Consider the following 24,620-nt stretch of genomic DNA (forward strand, 5'->3'; position numbering starts at 1 on the left):
AATTAAATGCTTTATTCTCCTCCATTTCTGCAAGACATAATCCAAAAACAAAAAAGGAACTAGCTTAGGGCCTGTTCTCATTGACTGAACTCAGCTGAACTGAACTGAACTGAAACTGAACTGAAATGAATATTTTATAAGAGAAGGAAATTAGGAGCTGAACTGAACTGAACTGAGCTGAACTGACTGAACTGAACTGAATTTCAACGTACGAGAACAGGCCCTTACAACTTTATTCAACTTTTAATCATTCAAATCTTTTATTGACAAAACACAAAACATAATAAACAATTATTCAACAAAATTGGACAACATTAAGTCGAATCAGCAGAAATCTAACAGAAACGCCCAATTAATTTCAGACAAGTAGCCTAATTGCAAAAAAAAAAAACCCCAATTTAATTAACCCAGGAACCCTAATTCCTAAATTAGCGAAAACCCCTAAATTATGAAGTTGTGGATTCATACCTTAGATGCGAATTGAGAGTATGAGCTTCAGTGGATAAATTCTTCACATAATACCAGCTGAAAATTGAGGAAATTTGGTTGACATTGGGGCAAAAGTTGTGATTTGAAGTTGGAGAATTTATAAACAAAAAAAAAAATCGGGGAGAGAGAGAGTCAAAAGAGTCATATTAGCCGTTATTAGCCGTTGTGTGGGACCCACAAACGGAAATTCCACCGGAAATCCAAAAAAAGGTGATAATCTAAAAAAAAATTTAATTTAAGGTGTGGTAATTTAAAATAAAACTTTTAACGGGTGGTAATTTCAAAACAGGCTCCTTTTTGAGTGGTAATTTACAAATTTTCCTATTTTATAAGAGAAGGAAATTAGGAAATGAAATGAACTAAATTGAACTTATTAGAGCCAAATTGAAGTGAAAATAATCGTATAAGAACAGGCTCTCACACGATCAATGTTATAAATTATAATGCATATTTTTACTCTTTTACAAATGGCCACATACAAGACGGGTTAATCTAATATATAATTGCAGAGTCGTTTTCACCACAACCCTTCAAATCTCCGATCCTCAAATCTCATGCATTTGAGTTTTTTTTTTTTTTTTTTTTTTTTTTTTTTTTTTTTTTTTTAAAAAATAACTATCATTCCATTACTTTATTTGTTTGTTTTTTAAACAAAAAAAAAATTGTATTTTTTCAAGGGATTGCAATAACTAATAATAACAATTCATTTTTTTCTTAAACACTATTAACATTTCACTTTGTGTTATTTTCTTTTGTGTATAATATGTGTCACGTATTAGCACGGATGCACGGATTTACAGTTCATTTATCAACAATTCACTATAGAACTCAAAATCCCCAACCGTTCAATTCAAACAACTTCCACTTCTCTAATAATCAAAATAAAAATATGTACAACACGCTTTTTGCGTAATTGGCCTCATCAAATAGTTGCTTGCAAAAGAACAAAGTAACCCCTCCTATAGCACTGATGGAATAACCCCTATGACACTAACCGAATAACCCATATGACACTAACCGAATAACCCATATGACACTAACCGAATAACCCCTATAACACTGAACGTGTAACTCTACAGCTTTGAAAAAGTAACCCCCATAATAGCTTGACACATTTGTATGACCACCTACATATAAGAGTAAGGTTTTGTTCTTTCGAGTTTATGAGCAGAATAGAGCACATCAGATTGCAAAAGAGTAGAGCATGTGACAATAGAGTAAAGCAGAGCTCAACAAAGTATGATTTTAGCAGAGTAGAGCAAGAGCAGACCATAAATAGTTCAAAATAACAGGTCATAAGTTACTACCTAAATCAATCCCGTATTTGAAATATATTTTTTCTTATATTATAAAATTAAAATCTTTCTAATATAATATATATCCCGTGCATTTTGCACGGGTGTACATTCTAGTAAGTATATCAATTTAAAAAAAACGGAGGGAGTAATTGTTCAACTTTTTTGTTTTAAAAAATGTGACAAAATTCGCCAACGAGAACACCCGGCAAATCCCTAATTTATCCCTTATCTCCCTAATAACTCCTGCATTTCCCATAACTACTTCTCAGCGTACTCACACACTCACCCCACCACCACCATCACCACCACTTCCTCCTTTCGCCGGCGATTACTTCGCCTCTCCGTCGACGCCGTCTCTGCCCTCCTAGGCGGCGTTCTTCTAACGTCCGCCGTATTCGCCAGCGTCTCCGCCTCTCTCCGGTGTCTCCATCTTCCTCTCTCTCCGAAGAAATCAAAATTAATCCACCAGATCTGAACACATCGTCTTCGAATTTTCCGACGAACATTTGATTCTGCTTTCTTTTGAATTTCGGTTAGATCCGATACCTAATTTTACTTGTTTGATAGTATTATTTTTTCAAAATCAATTTGGGGAATATGATAAAATGATGGTTGACCTAGGTTACTGAATGTATACAGGTATAAAAATTGATAGTTGTAATCTTTTGTAGATCATACAGTATTACGAGAATGGCTGACAAATCGAAGCCGACGATGTCGACGATATACCTTTATGTACCTAATATAATTGGTGAGTTTTGCTAATATTAATTGAATTGAATTTTATCTAGTTTTTGGTGAAATGAATTGCATTGTTAATTTAATTCTATGTATGTAAATGCAGGGTACATTAGAGTTATAATGAATTGTGTTGCATTTGCAATATGCTTTTCTCATAAAGGCCTTTTTTCAATTCTGTATTTTATAAGGTAATTGTGGACTACTGCTTACATAATATCATCTATATTTCTCTAATTGATGATGATTGTCTCGTCGATTTTTTGAGTAGTTGCTGAAGTTTGAATCTTTGGTTGTAGCTTTGTGTGTGATGGTATAGATGGATGGTTTGCTCGTAAACTCAATCAAGGTATGACTTTTATACATTTTGTGCGTTTTGAAAGAATGTCTTGTTTATTTATGATAACTTTAATGTTAGATAAAAGCAAAAGGGTTGCTTGCGGATAAGATTATGAGTTGTGGCGGTTTTCGATGATTTCTTATTGATTATAGGATTTTCTAGCATTAGGTATGTTATGTTGAGTTGGACCACATTAATTTGCTCTGACTTTATGCTCATTGTCTCTCCAGTATCAACATTTGGTGCCGTTTTGGATATGGTGACAGACAGGTCTGTCCCTTATTTCCATCCCTCCATTGCTATTTATCCCTTCCGTTCCGCTTTGCTATTGTAGTAATGCCCTGTTAACTTTTTATAGAAATGTTGTGAGCTGAATAGCTGATTGCCCCTTTCAAGTCCTATCTCAAAATATGTATACTACAATTTATCTATTAAATTGTATGCTGCTGAGAAGTGAAGCATTTATTGCAGTATTGATCAACGGAATTATATATTTTCCTGCTACCTGTACTTACATCTAGTAATGTGACTATTTCAGGATTAGTACTGCTTGTTTGCTAGTAATACTGTCTCAAATATACCGGTAAGTTCTAAATTTCAATGTAATTTATGTTCGCTTGTGCTTGTTACATAACTATGCATCTAATTTTTGTAGTTTTTTGCAGGCCTAGCTTGGTTTTCTTATCACTGCTTGCCTTGGATATAGCGAGTCATTGGTTCCAAATGTACAGGTATTCTGAATTTCTGATCCATCTGCCCAAAATCATTTCTTGAATGTTCTTCTATATTCGGTGATTTCATCTATTTCCTTACTGCAGTACTTTCTTGACCGGCAAGACTAGCCATAAGGATGTAAAAGACAGTTCTAGCTGGCTGTTCCGATTGTATTATGGAAACAGAATGTTTATGGCATATTGTTGTGTTTCATGTGAGGTAATGAGTCTTTGTTTTGTATGCCAGATGCAGCAGTTGATACAATTTCAATGTTTATGTCACTAATGTCATAAATCCACAGGTTCTGTACATAATCCTCTTTCTCCTTGCAAAGAACCAAACTGAAGATGTGGTTGATGTGAGCAATCTTTTATCCTACTACTATTTTTTTCCTTTTCAAGACAAAAGGGAAATTTATTAGAATTTTTGGAAACTTAAGCTATCATTTTAATTAATTAATTATTATTATCGTTATTTTTTTTTATATATATCTGCTTAAGTTTTCTCTTGTGCATTCTTACCGCAGGTATTACTTTCATCCAGAAAACATAGCTTGGCTCTCTTTCTTCTGGAAGTTCTAGTTCTTTTTGGATGGGCGGTCAAGCAAACAATCAATATTATTCAGGTAATTCTTGATTTTATCCTCATATTGTGCCTTTTATTTTCTTCACTATTGTGTTTAAGACTTCTGAGCTATGTTCTTTATTTAATTGGTGTACTTTCACAATTAATTTGATTATCCAAATGTACGATATTTTTTCTTGACAGGTGCAAAACATTTAGTAGTTATAAGGAATTCATATTTCAAGTGTTTAAATTTTTTGGTGGGCTCCCTTTATAAACTCTCTTGGAATTAATGAAATACTCCCTCCGTCCTTAAATTAACACCTCATTTTTCTTGGCACACTGTTTTAAGAGAGGAGTATTGGCACATTAAAGTTGAATTTATAAAGGTAATAAAAATTATTGATGTTTTAAAAGCAGAGATAATATAGAGGGTTATATGGGTTTTGTTGATTAGAAGGAATATATAAAAGAAGTTAGTGGATTCCCCACCCAAATGAAAAATGCGGCTTTTAATTTGTGACTTGAATTTTAGGAGTAATAGGGTTTATATTTAGGATGGAGGGAGTGAGACAGTAGTTTAAATTATTTACTTAGATAAGGATATCCTGCTATTCCTGCATGATGGATTTAGGGTTCTCAGTTGTCTTTGGTATCAGCTAGGAATTGGATGAATTCTCAGTGCTCCACCATCAAATGAAAGAGCTTTGTGATTTAGTTTGTTGGTAATTAAATCGTGACCAACTTAGATTTTGATCAGTCTCCATCCCCTATTTCGTATTTCATGATTTACTCCCCTTCCCCCCCCTCCCCAACAACAACAAAAAAAAAAAAAAAAAAAAACCCTATTTTGCTGGTTTAATAGTGTCCCCAATATTTGTATGCTGGAGGACGGATTTCATCATCTGGGAACCAACATAAGGGGGACTGTGATCAGTATCAATTTTCCTTTTCTTTCTGTTCATGGGCCATTCTTTTTAACTAAATCCTTCAAGATCTTGACTAGCTGGGAGGGCCTTTTCTTTTTTGTACGGATGAAATGGAGCTAGCTTTTTGACCTGGGATCTCTGTTTCCTTTCAATACCTTTGATGGTGTGGGCGTTTGGCTGATCAAAAGATGAACTTTACCAGAGAGGGGGAAGCTTGATGATGCGGCATGCTTCCTGCTCCAGTCATTTTCCCTTTTCTTTTGACTAATAGGATACATGATTGAGCACTTCCTTACATTGATTGTGTAAGAGTATTAGATTCCTCACTGTGCATCATCTTCCATAACCACTACTCCTTTGGTTCTTTATCTGCTTCTTGATTCTCATGGATCTTTACACTTATGGAATTTCTGCTTCCCTTAAACAAGAGGTGTGGGGGACTTCCCTTCATGATGATGGTAAAAGTGCTTTTCCCCTCTTTTATAACTTTCAAAGCTGAAAGAGGACATGCACTAGGATAAGTGAGGAAACTTACGATCAATGAGCACCAACTTTTAGGAACCTGAATTATCAATATATGTATAAGTTGTAACTTTGTTGCCCTTTGCAGGACTTGAGAAATTCTACATGTGGATTTTTTTTTTCTTCTCCTGAAGCCTTCTGTTACAGTCCTAAAACTAGGAGTCTTCTGTTGTCTCCATTGTGAGACAGCTAGAATTAGGTTACGATCTGCTCACCTCCTCTTCAAATTCTCAGGGGCTTTCCCTTATTAACTTAGAATGGTTTGTCTGACCCATCTAAATCCTTGCTGACTTTCAGTCTGCAATGTATCCTATCTAATGTTGCTTGAGACAGTTTTAATATGATTATTCATTCCTCTGGATCACTCTAACTCTATATGATTCCCCCTACATCACTATCATCAATTCATCATCGTTGTCACTTGGGTAAAAAGCCATGAGAAGCAAGATAAGTTAATAATTCATGATATAAAACCTTTATACAACCCAGCAATGAAATTCTCAATTTATTGATACCCTCTAACAGTAATAACAGCATATGGACAAACAACTCTTTATACACGAAGAAAACACAAAATTATGAACTTGAAAGTGTACAGAAGAATCTGGTGCAGCCTAGAAATTGTAGTGGTTTACTCACCTGCTTTCATGAACGTAGTTTAACTTCCGCTGGCTACTGGTGAGATTGGAACAGCTGGATCTTGGAAGGATTCCCTTGCAAGGATTTTTTTTTTTTTTTTTTTTTTTTTTTTTTTTTTTTTTTTTTTTGGCTACTGCTAATCATCCATTCGAGTAGGAATGTTATGCCTTATTTTCTTTGTATAGTAGATAAGCTTCTTCAATATTGACCTAACTTGCCCTTTTTTCTTTCTGCACAACTGCTGGTCTGATGTTAAAAGCTTCTTTACATCCCTGTATTTAACTCTTATTTCATTCCATGATTACCAGCTTAAAACCGCCGCAGATGCATGTGTTCTGCATGACATTAACAGAAAGCAGAAGGCATAATTTGGTCACCTTTCGATATCTTATGCTCCACTCTCTTGAATTCTCATTTGAGCGTGATGACGCTAGTGGCATTCCTCACCACATTGAAAGAACTACTGGTGATTTGCTGCTATTCAGGAATGCACAGATGAATTTGTGTCTCAGCTAATTGAATTCTCCCCAGCATGGCCAGCAGGTCTTTCGGATTAACCCTGAGGAGTTCTTGTGGATAATGATCTGATCAGTTTTTAGTTTTGAGGCTAATGTCATGCTCATTTTACTTTGATCAGTTGATGCTTTTCTTGTACTTTGATTGATGGGGTGCACATAAAAACATTTAATATTAGTAGAATAGTAGATGATAAATTTGATAAATGTATGGTGGTTGTGTTTTGTGACTACTTGTCTCATTTGCTCGCTATGCTTTTAGCCTGCATTATATTTTCTTGCTTTGTATTAATTGAAAGCAAATCGTTACTGAAGTCAAAATCTTGATGGCTTATCCATCTGGGTCATGTTACTCAAGACTGATTTTCAGAGGAAAGAATTATGCTAAATTATAACTGTACGGTCTGTACCTGACTAATCCGCTAAATAGGATATTTCGGGTGTTGCTAAGTAATTGCCTGTAGATCTGATCTGAAACCCTTAGTACCAATGGGAGCTCACTGATACACCAATAATCAGTTGAATGTGGCCATATTCTAAAATCATTACTGCTAATACTAATTTCTAGAGAAACATTAATATCTTTGGATGCCTTGTACTTGTACACGATCTGTGGTGAAGTTTGTGTGTGTAACCATTCTTCTTACAAAGAATAGGGACATCTCTAAAGGGCTATTTTCTGTGTATATTGTGCATGATACAAACAACTAAATGTATTTTTGTACATGTGCATCTCGCCTTAATTTTACAACCGGTTTTAAGGTGAACATCTTTGTTTTAAAGACACCAACATTGCACTCTATACATCTTCTATGGTGACATAATGGGTAGCTTAAGAGAGTTACATAAAAAGTATGTATCAATGTATGTATGGTGAAAATGGTTCTTCTATGGTGACACAATGGGTAGCTTAAGAGAGTTACATAAAAAGTATGTATGTATGATGAAAATGGTTAAAAAATTAATTGAAACATAACCATTAGGAAAAGCACCCAAAATGACAAAAAAATAAAATCAAAAACTACTTCCTGAGTTATCTTGTTAATTACTCGCTCCTTAACTTATTACTTGTTTTCACTTTCTTTTACGGTCATTTTTCTTACTAGTTTCCATTCCAATTTTGGAATCTATTTACATTATTTATTATTTTTCTTACTACTAGTGGTAACGTCATATCATATTTTGATATTTTTCATATTTCCTCTCCGCCCCATTTATACCAATGGTTGTTCATTGGTTAAAGACCGGATCGATGAAGCTGGGATGGAACCTGAATCGGACCATTTTGGACACTGTTTTTAAAAAAATTTATAATAAATACTAAATTTTTAATAATTTTTGGAAAATAAAGATAAAGGAAAAACAATATTTTAATGTCTTTTTTGTATGTTGAGTACAAAAATGTTTTTTTTTTTTTTTTTTTTTGACGGGGAGTACAAAAATGTTCTTACAATTAAAGTTTTCTAAATTTATTAAGGATAATATTAATCATTATTTAAGGTTTTATATAGAATTTTAAGAAAAAATCAATCAGGTCCAAGATCGATTTTTATAGGATTTTAGACCGGGCCGGAAACATAAATCACTCAATTTGGAGATCGGACCGATTAATTCGGACTAATTTGGATCCGACCCTTACTTATACCTAATTTTTTATTATATTTTATTTATTTATTTAACCAACCCACCACCCATCTTAAGCTAATCTTTCCACTATCTCCTAACATAGTTTAGTTCTCGTCACTTTGGCCCACAACCCAAGTCCTCATGTCCTAGAAATGAAGGTAGTGAAGAGTGTTCTCTTCTCTGCAATGTTCCATAAGTTCCATCCATGGCCATGGCCCATGGGCTCCATCATGACATCACCTTCTTTAGACTCGTATACATCACATTCTTTAACCCATATGAATTTAACGACTCAACAAGTCAAATAATTCTCAGTAATAGCAACATCTATCTTCCTTTTCTAAGCCCTAGTCCGCCATGAGTTTTCACTATGAATTAAGATGGTTGCTTTTACTTATTAATCAACTTGTTTCTTCGGCCTGAATTCTATATTTAGTGATAGCTCTCAAACCTTTTCCAAAACCATACCACTTCTTATGGTTGTGCTCTTCTTCCTCTCTACATTCGTAGTTTTCTTCTCCGCCGTTGATCTTACCCACGGCCTCGGCATCCTCTTACTCATTTGTCATCCTCTCTCCTCAAATCCCAAAATCTAGCCCAAATTGCTGCAATAACAACCTAAATTGCTCAAATCAGGTACGTTTTTCTTCGATTTTGTTCTAATTTTATGAATTTTGCAGGAGTTAAAGCCGATTTTTTATATTTTTGATTTGATTTTCAATAATTTCGGCGATTTTAGGGTTCAAACTTCGGCGATTTGAGGGTTCAAACTTAGCGTTGGAATTTCAGCGATTTTAGTGTTCAAATTTCAGCGATTTCAGTGTTAGAATTTCGCAATATGAGGTTATTTCACCGCTGCTCTTGATTATTAGATAATTTTAGCCCATTTTTTCGATTTTTGCATATTAATTAGTTCGATTTATGTTCGAATTATTTTGTTCGATTTTTGTTGTTTTTTTTCCTGTCAATTTCGAATAGATTTTCAAGAATTTCTTAATTTTTGTTTTTTTTTTCTTCAAATTTAAACAATTGATTATAGATCTGTCAATTTTTGTTCGATTTTTGCTTCAGTTTTTTATGATTTATTGTATATCAGTGCAAAATGTATTAGACTTCTGTGATTTGTAAATAAGCTTAGCATGTTCCAAATTATTTTTCAGCATGTTCGAAACTCTTTCTCAACATGTTCTAAATTAGTTATTTACTAGTGAAAGATCCATCATTGATTTACAGTTTTGGCACTAATACTAAGTTTCAGTCCTTTGTACTGTTCTTGAGCCATTCAAGATATGGGGCATAGTAATAAGCATATCTTATCCTACTCAAATAATAAACGAAAAAATAAGGTCCTTCAGAGCCTATAATTAAGAATTCTATGAATAATCACAGGTAAGTGAGGAAACAACCATAGTCAGGTGCTCCAAAACTCACATGTCAGGTTTCACACATAAGTACAAAACAAAACTCAAAATACACTTGTATAATGTTCTAAAGTTTTTTTTTTTAAAAAAAATTATGTTCTAAACTCATTCTATATTAGATTGAGATTTATCTAATGATTGAGATTTAATCATGTTCTAAACTCTTATTTTTTTTTAATCATGTCCGAAATTGTTTTTGAGTTTTGTTATAATTATGATATAATTATGATATCATGTTCTAAACTATTTTTCAGCATATTCTAAACTATTCTTATGTTTAAAATATATTACTAATGTTGGAATGTTACTAATGTTTTTTATTTCTTAAAATTGAAGCAAAATGCAAAGCCAAAATGAAGAAAATCAGAAGAAGAAATTACTATTATACTGGATGAAAAAATTACTTATGGAAGAAAAAGGTAATTAAAGTTTATGTATTATTTTTCCCTTATGTTCTAAAGTTTTCTCTTATGTTTAAAAGTATTTCTATTATATTGTAAAGTATTTATATTATGTTCTAAGGTTTTCTATTATGTTCTAAAGTATTTCTATTACGATCTAAAATTTTCTATTTTATTCTAAAGATTATCATATATGTTTGAAATTATTTATATTACATATCAATGTTTTAAAGTACTTTTGGTTATATTTTAAAGATTATCATATATGTTCTAAGTCATTTATATTTAATTTTAAAGGAAAGTTGTTGAAAATAAAGCGAAAGTAATTAACAAAGCTGAATTTCAGAAACATGTGCAAAGCCTAAAACGAAAAAAAAGTAGCAAGCTTTCATCAAGGATCCAACCACCTAGAAAAATGAAAAAAAAGGAAGAAGAAGATGATGACGATGATGAGAATGATGATCAAGATAATATTAATGATGAGATGGATGGACCAAAGTTGGAGGAGAAAGATGATAAAAGAGAGGACGTGAAAGATGATAATAAAAAGAATCTAAATTGTTTGTTGATGTTCTAAATTATATGCTAATGTCATAAATTGCATGTGTATATTCTACATTCATGCTTATGTTATAAAGTAAATGATTTATTTGATATGTAACTTTATTTTTGTAAGTTACATGCTTACATTTCCAAGTTTATGTTTTAAATTATATACATATGTTCTAAACGTTATTTTTATAACAATAACCTATCTGTTTATGTTCTAAGTTACATGTTCTAAACAATAAACTTATGTTAAAAAGTTTGTGTTCTAATTCAATTTTTTTTTCTCCTAATTTGTATTCTTATAATCTGATATGCTTGCGCATGTTATAAAACTATGTGCTCATGTTAATACTATGTGCTCATTGTAAACTATGTGCTTACAATGCTTAAGTGTTCTTAAAAAAAAAAATGAAAAGTAAGAAAAAAAAGATTGAAAAAGAAAAGGATGATGAAGATGTCAAAGTAATCAAAGAGGAAAAAAAATAAGAGATCAAGAGTTACTGCTAAAGAATTGATGAAACAAGTGTTGGTAGATCTTTTTGATAAGCATAAACAAGCAATTAAGAAAATTGGATTTGGAGTTTTTTGGAATTGGATGCACCACATTATGTTGATTCTTGGTAAGCACTAGTATTAACTTTTATTTTTTGTTTTTATGATTTAAAGATCAACTATTATATTCTAATTCTTATAAAGTTCTTATTAATATCTAAAGTTTAATTATTATGTTAATTTTTATTTTTATTTCTATTCTAATCTATATGTATTTTGTATTCTAAACCTTTAATTTAAATCTAGGTTGACAGAACAACTTCTTACTAATTTTGATCCTAAAAGATGTTGCTTGATGCTAACGGGGAGAGAAGAAGAAATATTTTTTTGATGAAATTGATGTTCACATGACATATGGATTGCCAATGGGAGATATTGCAATTCTTGATACAAAAGAAAATAGGAATGTGAAATGTGTTAACTTTATGCAAAAATGGAGAAAAAACTTTAACCTTAAAGTAGTATGAATATTTTTATGTGTGCTTGTATTCTAAATTTGTTATTTGGCTTATGTTCTAAATTATATTTTTGCAAATTTACGTTGGAAAAACTTTGACCTTGAACTGGTATGAAAATTACTTTAAAACACACATTATGTTGTATATATCTATGTGTGCTTGTACATTACATGTTATTCTAATTATGTTCTAATGTATATATTTATGCTCTAAATTAATGTTTTTAGTTACATGTGTATGTTGTAAAAGTAATTCTTATTATGTTCTAATTTACATATCAATGTTCTAAAGTATTTCTAATAATGTTCTAAATTATACATCTATGTTTTAAAGTATTTTTGACTGATTTCTAAATTACATGTCAATGATCTAAATTATTTCTAATAACTTATTTTTATAATGTTGTAAAGTATTTTTAATTATGTTCTAAGGTATTTTTAATGATGTTCTAAATTACTTGTCCATGTTCTAAATTACTTACAGGGTGCTCCAACAAATGGATAATTGATTAGTAGGATCCAAAAGGTGAAAGGGGTAGATGAAGCACAAGATCAAGTTTCGGATGAATTCATTTGGAATTTCTTGGTTTGTGTGGTTAATAGTTGTATCCGTTCAGCTAATAGCAACCGACTATACATTTTGTTTTTGTATAGTTGCAAGGATATAAAGAATATAGTTAAGTTGGATTGTTGCAAATTTGTTAAGGAGCACTTGATGGAAACTTTTAAAAAATGGCTAGATGGAAAATCTTTTTTCACGGGTCCTTTAATCTTTCTTATGTTAATTTTTAATTTTTTAACATTCTTTATATATGTTATTTATATTATGATAAAAATGCACTAAAATGGTATACTTAATTAACCTAATTTTAAGTTATTCTGATTATGTTCTAATGTACATATCTATGTTCTAAATTACTTGTTTATGTTCTAAAGTAATTCTGATTATGTTCTAAGTTACATGTCTATGTTCTAAAGTATTTCTAATGATGTTCTAAATTAGATATCTATGTTCTAATTTACATATCAATATTCTAAAGTATTTCTAATGATGTTCTTGTAGGTATCCTATTTTGATCGGGTACAAAGGAAGGGGTTAGAGATACCAAGTGGAGTTCCACTAATATCATTGTGGAACCAAGAAAGATTTCATACAAGATTCAAGTTTGAGAAATACCTTGGATTTTCTGGAAAAGTACTAGAAAGAATGAAATTGAATGTGGTATGATTTTTTTTTTTTTTTTTTTTTAATGCTTATGTTCTAAAGTTTATAATATATGTTTTAAAGTTTATTATGCATGTTTATTTTATGTTCTAAAGGAAAAGAAAAGTGAAGGTCCATCAATGGTAATTATCGTTTTATATTTATCAATACATTATGTTTATGCATGTATTCTAAAATTTGTAATTTATATTTAAAAAGAATTGGAAAAAAGGCATGGGAAAGACAAAGGCAAGAAAAAAGAGCAACCCTTGACAATTAGAGAAAAACAAGGGGAGAAGAAAGTAATGAAAAACAGTTCATTGCATTGTTAAAAAATCAAGGGAAAGACAAAGGAAAGGAGAAAGTTATGGAAAACCAATCCATGACTTGTAATTCTATCACTACTCCAAATGACATGATGGTGTAATGTTTTAATATTTTTTTTAATTAATTTATTTACTTATTTTTATAATATTTTAAATATTCATTATTTTATATTCTAAATTATTATGGCTTTTTAAACAAATTTGGAGATTTGGCAAAAAGTCTTGCATCGAATGTGAAAGAGATTTATAGCATGTTGGACCAAACAAAAAATCTCTTTGTTGAGGAAGAAACAATTGGGAAAATGTATCATCTTATAGAGAACATTTGCTGCAAGTATACCACAAAGGTATTATAATCATGTTCTAAACTATTTTCAGTATATATTCTAAAGTGTAATTTTTATATTTATAATAGTTCAACATGTATAAATGCCTCATTGGATTCTAACTTATGTATTCTTATATGTAGCCATTGGTAAGTAAAGAAGAAGAAAAACAACCGAAAAATAGTCCTTCTATATCTAGTCAAGAACATTTCTTCGATGAGCCAACATTCATAGAAGAATTGGATATGTTAATGAATATAGAATGGAAGAAATTCAATATAATGATGAAAGTCACCAAAGACATTGGGACATGTCCAATTTAGAAATTAGACATTGGGACTGTCCAATTTAGAAAGAAATTAAACATGTTTAATTTGTAAATTGGACATGTCCCAATGTATTTGGTGACTTTTTATCATTGAATTTCTTCAATTCTATGTTCATCAACATATCCAATTCTTCTATGAATGTCGGCTCATCGAAGAAATGTTGATCTTGACTAGATATAGAAGGACTTTTTTTCGGTTGCCTTTGTTCTTCTTGATTTACCAATGGCTACATATAAGAATACATAATTTAGAATCCAATAAGGCCTTTATACATGTTGAACTATTATAAATATAAAAATTACATTTTAGAACATAGGCTGAAAATAGTTTAGAACATGATTATAATACTTTTGTGGTATACTTGCATCAAATGTTCTCTATAAGATGGTACATTTTCCAAATTGTTTCTTCCTCAACAAAAAGATCTTTGGTTTGGTCCAACATGCTATACATCTCTTTCACATTCGATGCAAAACTTTTTCTCAAATCTCCAAATTTGCTTAAAAAGCCATAATAGTTTAGAATATAAAATAATAAATATTTAAAACATTATAGAAATAAGTAAATAAATTAATAAAAAAAATATTAAAATATTATACCATTATGTCATTTGGAGACGTGATAGAATTACAAGCCATGGATTGGTTTTCCATAACTTTCTCCTTTCCTTTGTATTTTCCTTTCTTTTTTAACAATGCCATTAACTGTTTTTTCATTACTTTATTCTCCCCTTGTTTTTCTCTAATTGTCAAGGGTTGCTCTTTCTTCTTGCCTTTGTCTTTCCCTTTCCTTTTTTCCAATTCCTTTTAAATATAAATTACAAATTTTAGAATACATGCATAAACATAATGTATGGATAAATATAAAACGATAATTACCATTGATAGACCTTCACTTTTCTTTTCCTTTAGAACATAAAATAAACATGCATAATAAACTTTAAAACACATATACAATAAACTTTAGAACATATATTATAAAGTTTAGAACATATAGTATAAACTTTAGAACATAAGCATATAAAAAAAAATCATACCACATTCAATTTCATTCTTTCTAATACTTTTCCTTTTCCAAATCTAAGGTATTTCTCAAACTTGAATCTTGTATGAAATCTTTCTTGGTTCCACAATGATATTAGTGGAACTCCACTTGGTATCTCTAACCCCTTCCTTTGTACCCGATCAAAATAGGATACCTACAAGAACTACTTTAGAATATTGATATGTAAATTAGAACATAGATATATAATTTAGAACATCATTAGAAATACTTTAGAACATAGACATGTAACTTAGAACATAATCAGAATTACTTTAGAACATAAACAAGTAATTTAGAACATAGATATGTACATTAGAACATAATCAGAATAACTTAAAATTAGGTTAATTAAGTAGACTATTTTAGTGCATTTTTATCATAATATAAATAACACATATAAAGAATGTTAAAAAAATTAACACAAGAAAGATTAAAGGACCCGTGAAGAAAGATTTTCCATCTAGCCATTTTTTAGAAGTTTCCATCAAGTGCTCCTTAACAAATTTGCACTAATCCAACTTAACTATATTCTTTGTATCCTTGCAACTATACAAAAACTAAATGTATAGTCGGTTGCTATTAGCTGAACGGATGCAACTATTAACCACACAAACCAAGAAATTCCAAATGAATTCATCCGAAACTTGACCTTGTGATTCATTCACCTTTTGGATCCTACTCATCAATTGTTCATTTGTTGGAGCACTCTGTAAGTAATTTAGAACATTGACAAGCAATTTAGAACATTAGACAAGTAATTTAGAATATAATAAAAAATACCTTAGAACATAAACTTAAATACTTTAGAATATAATCATAAATACTTTAGAACATTATAAAAATAAATTATTAGAAATACTTTAGATCATTGACATGTAATTTAGAAATCAGTCAAAAATACTTTAAAACATAGATGTATAATTTAGAACATTGGTATGTAAATTAGAACATACACATGTAACTAAAAACATATTCAAAATTACTTTAAAACATAGACAAGTAATTTATAGCATAAATATACACATTATAACATAATCAGAATAACATGTAATGTACAAGCACACATAGATATATACAACATAATGTGTGTTTTAAAGTAATTTTCATACCAGTTGAAAGTCAAAGTTTTTTCAATGTAAATTTGCAAAAATATAATTTAGAATGTAAGCCAAATAACAAGTTTAGAATACAAGCACACATAAAAGTATTCATACCACTTCAAGGTTAAAGTTTTTTCTCCATTTTTGCATAAAGTTAGCACATTCCACATTCCTATTTTCTTTTGTATCAAGAATTGCAATATCTCCCATTGGCAATCCATATGTCATGTGAACATCAATTTCATCAAAAAATATTTCTTCTTCTCTCCCCAGGTAGCATCAAGCAACATCTTTTGGGATCAAAATTAGTAAGAAGTTCTGTCAACCTAGATTTAAATTAAAGGTTTAGAATACAAATTACATATAGATTAGAATAGAAATAAAAAATAAAAATTAACATAATAATTAAACTTTAGAACATTAATAAGAAGTTTATAAGAATTAGAACATAATAGTTGATCTTTAAATCATAAAAACAAAAAATAAAAGTTAATGCTAGTGCTTACCAAAAATCAACATAATGTGGTGCATCCAATTCCAAAAAAGCTCTAAATCCAATTTTCTTAATTGTTTGTTTATGCTTATCAGAAAGGTCTTCCAACACTTATTTCATCAATTCCTTAGCAGTAACTCTTTGATAAGCTTATCTCTTATTTTTTTTCCTCTTTGATTACTTTGACATTTTCATCATCCTTTTCTTTTTCAATATTTTTTTCTTACTTTTCATATTTTTTTTTCCAGAACACTTAAGCATTGTAAGCACATAGTATTAACATGAGCACATAGTTTTATAACATGCGCAATCATATCATATTATAAAGAATACAAATTAGGAGAAAAAAGATTTGAATTAGAACACAAACTTTTTAACATAAGTTTATTGTTTAGAACATGTAACTTAGAACATAAGCAGATAGGTTATTGTTATAAAAATAACGTTTAGAACATATGTATATAATTTAAAACATAAACTTGGAAATGTAAGTATGTAACTTACAAAAATAAAGTTACATATTAAATAAATCATTTACGTTAAAACATAAGCATGAATGTAGAATATAAACATGCAATTTATGACATTAGCATATAATTTAGAACATCAACAAATAATTTAGATTCTTTTTACTATCATCTTTCACGTCCTCTCTTTTATCATCTTTTTCCTCCAACTTTGGTCCATCCATCTCATCATTAATATCATCTTGATCATCATTCTCATCATCGTCATCATCTTATTCTTCCTTTTTTTTTTTTTTTTTTTTTCATTTTTCTTGGTGGTTGGATCCTTGATGGAAGCTTGCTACTTTTTTTTCGTTTTAGACTTTGCACATGTTTCTGAAATCCAACTTTGTTAATTACTTCTGCTTCATCTTCAACAACTTTCCTTTAAAATCAAATATAAATGATTTAGTACATATATAATAATCTTTAAAATATAATCAAAAGTACTTTAAAACATTGACATGTAATATAAATAATTTCAAACATATATGATAATCTTTAGAATATAATAGAAAACTTTAGATCGTAATAAAATACTTTAGAACATTATAGAAAACCTTAAAACATAATAGAAATACTTTACAGTACAATAGAAATACTTTTAAACATAAGGGAAAACTTTAGAACATAAGGGAAAAATAATACATAAACTTTAATTACCTTTTTTTTTTCCATAAGTAATTTTTTCATCTAGTATATAGTAATTTCTTCTTCTGATTTTTCTTCATTTTGGCCCTGCATTTTGCTGCAATTTTAAGAAATAAAAGACATTAGTAACATTCCAACATTAGTAATTTATTTTAAACATAGGAATAGTTTAGAATATGCTGAAAAATAGTTTAGAACATGCTATCATAATTATAACAAAACTCAGAAACAATTTCGAACATTATTTTAAAAAAAAAAAGAGATAAGAACATGATTAAATCTCAATCATTAGATAAATCTCAATCGCTGTATAGAATGAGTTTAGAACATATTTTTTTTTTAAAAAAAAAAACAGAGTTTAGAACATTATAGAAGTGTATTATACAACTTATCCTTCAAGGCAGCAGCATGCTAAGTATGTGAGTTTTGTTTTGTACTTATGTGTGAAACCTGACATGTGAGTTTTCGAGCACCTGACTATGGTTGTTTCCTCACTTACATGTGATTATTCATCGAATTCTTAATTGTAGGCTCTAAAGGACCTTATTTTTTCATTTATTATTTGAGCAGGGTAAGATATGCTTATTACCGGTGGAAATGCCCCCTATCTTGAATGGCTCAAGAACAATATAAAGGACTGAAACTCAGTATTAGTGCCAAAACTGTATCTCAATGATGGATCTTTCACTTGTAAATAACTAATTTAGAACATGCTGAAAAAGAGTTTCGAACATGCTTAAAAGTAATTTGGAATATGCTATGGTTATTTACAAATCACAGAAGTCTAATACATTTTGCACTGATATACAATAAATCATCAAAAACTGAAGCAAAAATCGAACAAAAATTGACAGATTTATAATCAATTGTTTAAATTTGAAGAAAAAAAAATTCAAAAATTGTGAAATTCTTGAAAATCTGTTTGAAATTGACAGGAAAAAAAAACAACAAAAATCGAACAAAAAAACTAATTAATATGCAATATTCAAACAAAAATCGAAAAAATAGGCTAAAATTATCTAATAATCAAGAGCAGCGGTGAAATAACCTCATATTGCGAAATACGAACACTAAAATCGCTGAAATTTGAACATTAAAATCGCTGAAACTCCAGCACTAAGTTTGAACCCTAAAATCACCGAAGTTTGAACCCTAAAATCGCCGAAAATTATTGAAAATAAATAAGAAATATAAAAAATCGGCTTTAACTCATGAAAAAATCATGCGAAATTCATAATATTAGAACAAAATCGAAGAAAAACGTACTTGATTTGAGCAATTTAGGTCGTTTTTACAACAAGTGGGCTAGATTTTGGGATTTGAGGAGAGAGAAAGTAAAGAGGATTGAAAGTTTGAGGAGAGAGAAAAATTTGGACGGTTGGGGAGGGTTTAGGGGGAGGTTTTTTGTTTTAATCCTGACTGCTCATCCTAATCTAATCCTACGGATGAGATTGGTTCTTATATAACTTGAGTTCTTATATAAGGAGGAATCCGGTAAGAACCTCTCCTTATATAAGAACGCTTTCTTATGTAGGAACACCTTATGTTCTAAACTTTTTCCTTGGGTTCTAAATTTTATTTTTCTTATGTTTTAAATTTTTTCCGATATTCAAAATTTTTCTAATGATGTTCCAAATTATTTCCTATGTTCTATTTTTTTTTTTGGAAAATGATATACATAGCCATTAGGGCTACATATAAGTAGTAAATTTGCACTTGGAAATCGTAAAAAGTTGAGAAATCACAGAAATATAATCATTAATTACACTGATTTACGCGTGTTTTTGTCATGAATTCCTAATTTTATACAATTTTCAAGGCTCATATATATATATTGTTAAAAGACTGAGATTGGTTCATATATATATATATATATATATATATATATATATATATATATGAGATTATGTGAGAACCAAGTTGAATAATAGGAACTAGGAACCAATCTCAGTCTTTAAACACGCTACATCCAACGGCTCACATCTCACCCGCATTCATTAATGGCATACAAAGTACTACTATTTTTTCTCTTCATATAATATGGAGTAGAAATAAATAACTTTAATTTAACCTCTTAGGCCCCGTTCACTTCACCTTATTTTTGCTGAACTGAAATTATTTTTACTGAAACAAAATTATATTTGCTGAACTTAAATTATTTTTACTGAACTTAAATTAATTTTACTGAAATGAAATTATTTTTTTACAGATTTTCTATTATAATTCTTCTTTAAAATAACTGAATTTTACTGAGCTGAATTTATTTTTATTGAACTGAAATAATTTTTACTTTATATTATTTTTTTAAGGTGAAGTGAACAGGGCCTTACTCTATAATAAGTTATAGATCAGGAATTTATGTCGTAAGTCTAAATATGTTTAGCCCCTACAAGAAAATTACTCAAGATCCGCCAGGCCAAAGTAACCCTAGTAATATTGACCGAGTATCCTCTTCAACACTGAACGAGTAACAACTATTACACTAACGAAGTAACCCCTATAATGACTGGCCACACAGTGTGGCCAACTTATTAGAATTTTGTTTATATTTTCATATAAATAAAAAACCCAAAAAAAAATTATGACCCGAATAATGACGAAGTAACCCTTTTAGCACTCACCAAATAACCCCTATTACACTAATGAAGTAACCCTTATAATGACTGTATGGCCAGCTACATATAAGAATTTTACTTATATTTTCATATTTTTTTTTAAAGAAAAATCCAAAAAAATAAAATTATGACCTGAAAATTAAAGGACTTAATAGATTTGAAAACCAAGGATTTTACATTCTGACCAGAACTTAGGTGAGTTAAATCATTTGAAAGTTAACTCTAGGACCTTAAAATAAGGTGAAAAAAAGTGATGAGAGGTCTTTGAAGGTGGTGAAAAGTACCAAAAAAGAGTTCCTTAACTCCTTTTTAAATACTTTATACTTGACTCTAATTCATTATATTTTACTTTTGCAAATTTGTATTGTTCACATTCTTATGTTTGACAACATCGGTTAGTTTGGGTAATGTTTATTAATTACTCTGTCATTAATAATTGACCCACATGCTAATATTCTAGTGTAATTTAGACATATATAATATATATCACTCCGTAGTAAAAAAGTATAAAAAATTGATATTATGAAATTTTATATTAACTAGGGGAGCCTACGCGTGCGTTGCGCACGATACATCTAGCCGTTGTGAGAGAATTATGTATTCAAACCTCAAATTTTACCGTCGTTTAGTTGTTATTACATTATACCTGTATTCTTTTTATATATTTTATATTCTCTATTGATCGACCTAATACAAGTATAATGCAACTCGCCAATGTATTACTATATTTTATACTCCCTCCGTGTTTTTTTTAAGTGTTACAGTTTGATCGGCACATAATTTTAGACAATTTAATTGACTTAAATAAAATAATATGTAAGTGGGGTAGTTGAAGTATTAAAAAATTGTAAAAGAAAGATAGTGAGGTTAATAGTTTATTGAAAAATAATGAATATGAGAGGAAATATATACTAAAAAAAAGTAGTAGTGGATTTGGGTAGAGATCATGAGAGGAAAGAGATATAATATTATAATGTAGCTCTTTGCCAAAAAAAGGAAGTGTAACACTTGTTAAAACACGACCAAATTTGATAAGTGTAACATTTATTAAAACACAGAGGCAGTAATCTCTATTTGATTCATGTCCTTGATGGCTTTATATTGTATTTTGTTTAAGCCTCTCGTAAACAACATCTAAAATTAGGGGTGTACAAAAATTGGCCCGGACCTGAAACCGGACCTGAACCGACCTGAACCGGACCGGACCTGACCCGGACCTGTTGATTCAGGTCCGGTCCCGGTTCTTAAAAATCCAGGTTCCCGGTCCCGGTCCGGACCCGGTCCAAACCCGGGGTTTTCAGGTCCAGACCTGAAACCCGGGAAAATCGTAATTAAAAAAAAAAAAAAAAAAGAAGAAAACCAAACTCTGAAAAATTGAAACTGAGTTTTCGTGGACTTATTTGTATTTTCGGTGGACTCATTTGTATTTTTGGTGTTTGAGAATCGGGACTTTATAGACTTTATGTAGTTTTGTAATTGATAATTTTGGTTTGTATGTAATTATTAAATTATGCAACAGGTCTAAAAATCACAAAACAGGTCCATATGCAGGTCCATATGCAGGTCCAACAGGTTTTGTATTAAAAAAAAAAAAAACGAAAAAGACACAAAACAGCTCCATTCAGGTCCAAACCCGGACCGGACCTGATTTTTCAGGTCTGGCCCGGAACCGGACCTGTTAATTCAGGTCCGGTCCCCGGTCCTCATAATTACCCAATTCAGGTCCCCGGTCCAAACAGGTCCGGTCCAGGTCCGGTCCGGTTTTGGACCGATGTACACCCCTATCTAAAATAGGCTCCTTCTCATCCACCAATTTGAAAATTTCAACCTGCAAAGATAGCTTCTCTCACTAGAAAGTGAGTCTCCTTTTGGAGTTCTTGGTTTTCTCAAACCCTAACCCTAGTTCTTGGTTTTCTCCTTCTCTAATCCTAGGTTCTTTCATCTGTCACTTTCAAAAAGTGATTGCCTTTTGATTTTCCTAGATTCCAAGGCATGCAATATCCTTTCTCCATTCTTTTCTCCAAGATCTATCTCACGAAAAACCTTTCCTCTTCTATTAGCTTTTGTTTTGGCCAATAGAATTTGTAGGAGTGCTTTTATTTGCCTTGAGCCCATCAATCTAAAATTTTCATTACTACAGCAAGCAACCGTTGGAGCATTTATGATGGGACACTTGTTCCCTATGCATTTGGGTTTTGCATAATCTGCTAATCCCCTTCTGCAATTTAAGCTCGCATTTACTCCATTTTCTTACACATCCCCTTCTTCCTTTATTTGTCTCTTTGTTGTAATACCTAACAAGTATTTAATTAAATTGAATTGTTTTATTTAAAGTATTTTAATTATTTATTTTAAATAAGTTTGGAAATATTTATAAAAAAAAGTTTATTTAATTAAGTTGGGGTTTAATTTAAATAAAGTTTTATTTTAGTTAAGTTTTATTAGGGAAGGGATTAGGAAAATTAAAAGAGTAAAGTTTAGGGAGAAGGGTTTCTAGAGAAGGGGTATAAATATTCAACACTTGAGGCAAATCAGACTTTGCCAAGAGTGGAGAAAACCTAAGGTAATCTTCTCTCCCTTTTCTCTTTATTTTTCTTTTTCTTTTTCTTTCCTCTTTTCCCCTCCTCCCTTCTCGGCACCACCCTCCCTCACCGCTGACCACCTGCAGCAGGTGGCCACCGGCCGCCAGCAGCATCATCCGCCGATAGCAGGCAGCCACCGGCGCTGGTAGCTGGCGTGGTGGCTGCCGCTGCCACCTCTCCCTTTCGAATAAAAAAATTGAAACTTTGTTTTAAAAATCAATTTAACCCTAGATCTTAATATTAATTATCAGTTTTGGGATTTGATTTTTGATGTTTGATTATGAGTAGTACGTTAATTAATTTTTAGATTATGTTTTTAATTAAAAAGCCCCAATTTTTGAAACCCTAGGTTCTTGATTTGTAAATTATTGAAGGGCCATGATGTATAATGGTTTAGAATTTTGATTAAAGTGTTTTAAGGCTTAATTACAGCAAGTTTTAATCAAAATATAGTGCTGGAATTTTTGGTAGAGCATTAAAAATCAAGTTTCTTTAAAGAATTTTAATTACCCATTAATTGGGATTAAAGTATGATGTTTTAAATATAATTTCAGCTTATTTTAATTAAATTATGAGAGGTTTTGTAATAGTATTTATTGCTGGAAATTTGTGTAGAGTGAATTTTAATACTCTTCTATGATTATCAATTCTAGGAGACTTTGAAGTGAGCGATTTTTATTAGTTGTGGCGATTTTAAGATCGTATACAAGGTACATTTACGTACTTAGAATAATTATGTTAATGTAATAGCATGCTAAATGTGTTTGGTTGATTACAAGTAGTATCATGCTAGGTTTGGAAAGAAAATTATGATTTGGATGTTATTGGCGATTGGATTATGAAGCATGATTTATTTGTGATGGATTATTGAATGGAAAATATAGTTTGGAATGTTATTTATGAACCACATATTTATTTGTGGCATGTTAGAGAGCATGTTTAATTAAACTAAATGTTTAATTTGGTTTGGAATATTGAAAAGGAATTTTATTATGATTCATATAATTTTTATTGATGCTATAAGTATGAGGAAAGAGCTATAAGTGTCTATGAATACGAGGAATAAATTGTATGTTGGTGCCTTAGTGCACTTAAGGTGTTTTTAACACCGAGGGATATGATTTGTAGCGCTTTATGCGTTTAAGGTGTCATTGGCACCAAGGTAGAATTAAAAAGGATTCAACATAAAACATTATGTGGTCACTAATTATTCAAGAATTAAATTGGTATATTTGATTGTTTGTATAATTATTGTTGATTGAATGATTATGGTTTGAGAGTAATCACCAAGTTTAATAATATCTAAATAACGTAAAGTGAAAGAGATTACGCACCAAAACTCTTGGAACGTATATACCTTGTGTATGAACATATGGGGGGAGTTATGGGGTTTTATATTTAACCATAACTTTTACTGGAGTACAGGATACTGTACATTCCTTTTATTATTGTTATGCGCAGGAATTCCGCCACCTATGTGTGGTTATTGATGATGGCACGATTATCTCCCATGTCAGTAACCTCAATTTATTTGGGGGAGGTTGAGTGGGAAACCCGTTCGATGCGTAGTCAGCATTAAATAAATTATGTAGTGTCTAGTGAGAAATTTTATTGAATGCTGTATGCTTGAAAAACAGGAACAACGAGGTAAGTTGTGTGTTGATAGGAAATTATATTTTAGTGTGTTAAT

The 24,620-nt window shown here is 30.6% G+C and overlaps 1 protein-coding gene and 1 long non-coding RNA gene across 4 annotated transcripts; both read left to right on the forward strand.

The window, feature by feature from the left end:
- The first annotated feature begins 1,954 nt into the window (after window positions 1-1,954).
- Window positions 1,955-7,062, forward strand: LOC110709261 (probable CDP-diacylglycerol--inositol 3-phosphatidyltransferase 2). 2 transcript variants are annotated; one of them, XM_021887476.1, is made up of 11 exons: window positions 1,955-2,319; window positions 2,427-2,538; window positions 2,632-2,716; window positions 2,825-2,874; window positions 3,096-3,135; window positions 3,404-3,448; window positions 3,531-3,596; window positions 3,684-3,798; window positions 3,881-3,937; window positions 4,106-4,204; window positions 6,542-7,062. In XM_021887476.1, the coding sequence occupies exons 2-11, from the start codon at window positions 2,478-2,480 to the stop codon at window positions 6,599-6,601; spliced, it is 678 nt and encodes a 225-aa protein (XP_021743168.1). In that variant the 5' UTR covers window positions 1,955-2,319; window positions 2,427-2,477; the 3' UTR covers window positions 6,602-7,062. The 2 variants fall into 2 exon arrangements, with proteins under 2 accessions (XP_021743168.1, XP_021743167.1); XM_021887475.1 differs by having other exon boundaries at window positions 1,957-2,319; window positions 2,459-2,538.
- A 1,096-nt stretch (window positions 7,063-8,158) lies between these two features.
- On the forward strand, window positions 8,159-12,487 carry LOC110709262. 2 transcript variants are annotated; one of them, XR_002508892.1, is made up of 4 exons: window positions 8,159-9,010; window positions 9,114-9,217; window positions 10,132-10,214; window positions 12,239-12,487. It is a non-coding gene; the product is annotated as an uncharacterized LOC110709262 (long non-coding RNA). The 2 variants fall into 2 exon arrangements; XR_002508893.1 differs by lacking the exon at window positions 12,239-12,487 and adding an exon at window positions 10,543-10,850.
- The last annotated feature ends 12,133 nt before the right edge of the window (window positions 12,488-24,620 follow it).

Source organism: Chenopodium quinoa, unplaced genomic scaffold, assembly GCF_001683475.1.
Source record: "Chenopodium quinoa cultivar QQ74 unplaced genomic scaffold, ASM168347v1, whole genome shotgun sequence".
NCBI lineage: Eukaryota > Viridiplantae > Streptophyta > Magnoliopsida > Caryophyllales > Amaranthaceae > Chenopodium > Chenopodium quinoa.

What these genes read in the sequence shown, in the direction of transcription:
- LOC110709261 (XM_021887476.1), top strand. Translation starts at nt 2,478, where the DNA reads ATGGCTGACAAATCGAAGCCGACGATGTCGACGATATACCTTTATGTA. An exon ending in AAACTGAAGATGTGGTTGAT is followed by an intron (nt 3,938 to 4,105) that starts GTGAGCAATCTT and finishes TTCTTACCGCAG; the next exon opens with GTATTACTTTCATCCAGAAA. An exon ending in AAACAATCAATATTATTCAG is followed by an intron (nt 4,205 to 6,541) that starts GTAATTCTTGAT and finishes CATGATTACCAG; the next exon opens with CTTAAAACCGCCGCAGATGC.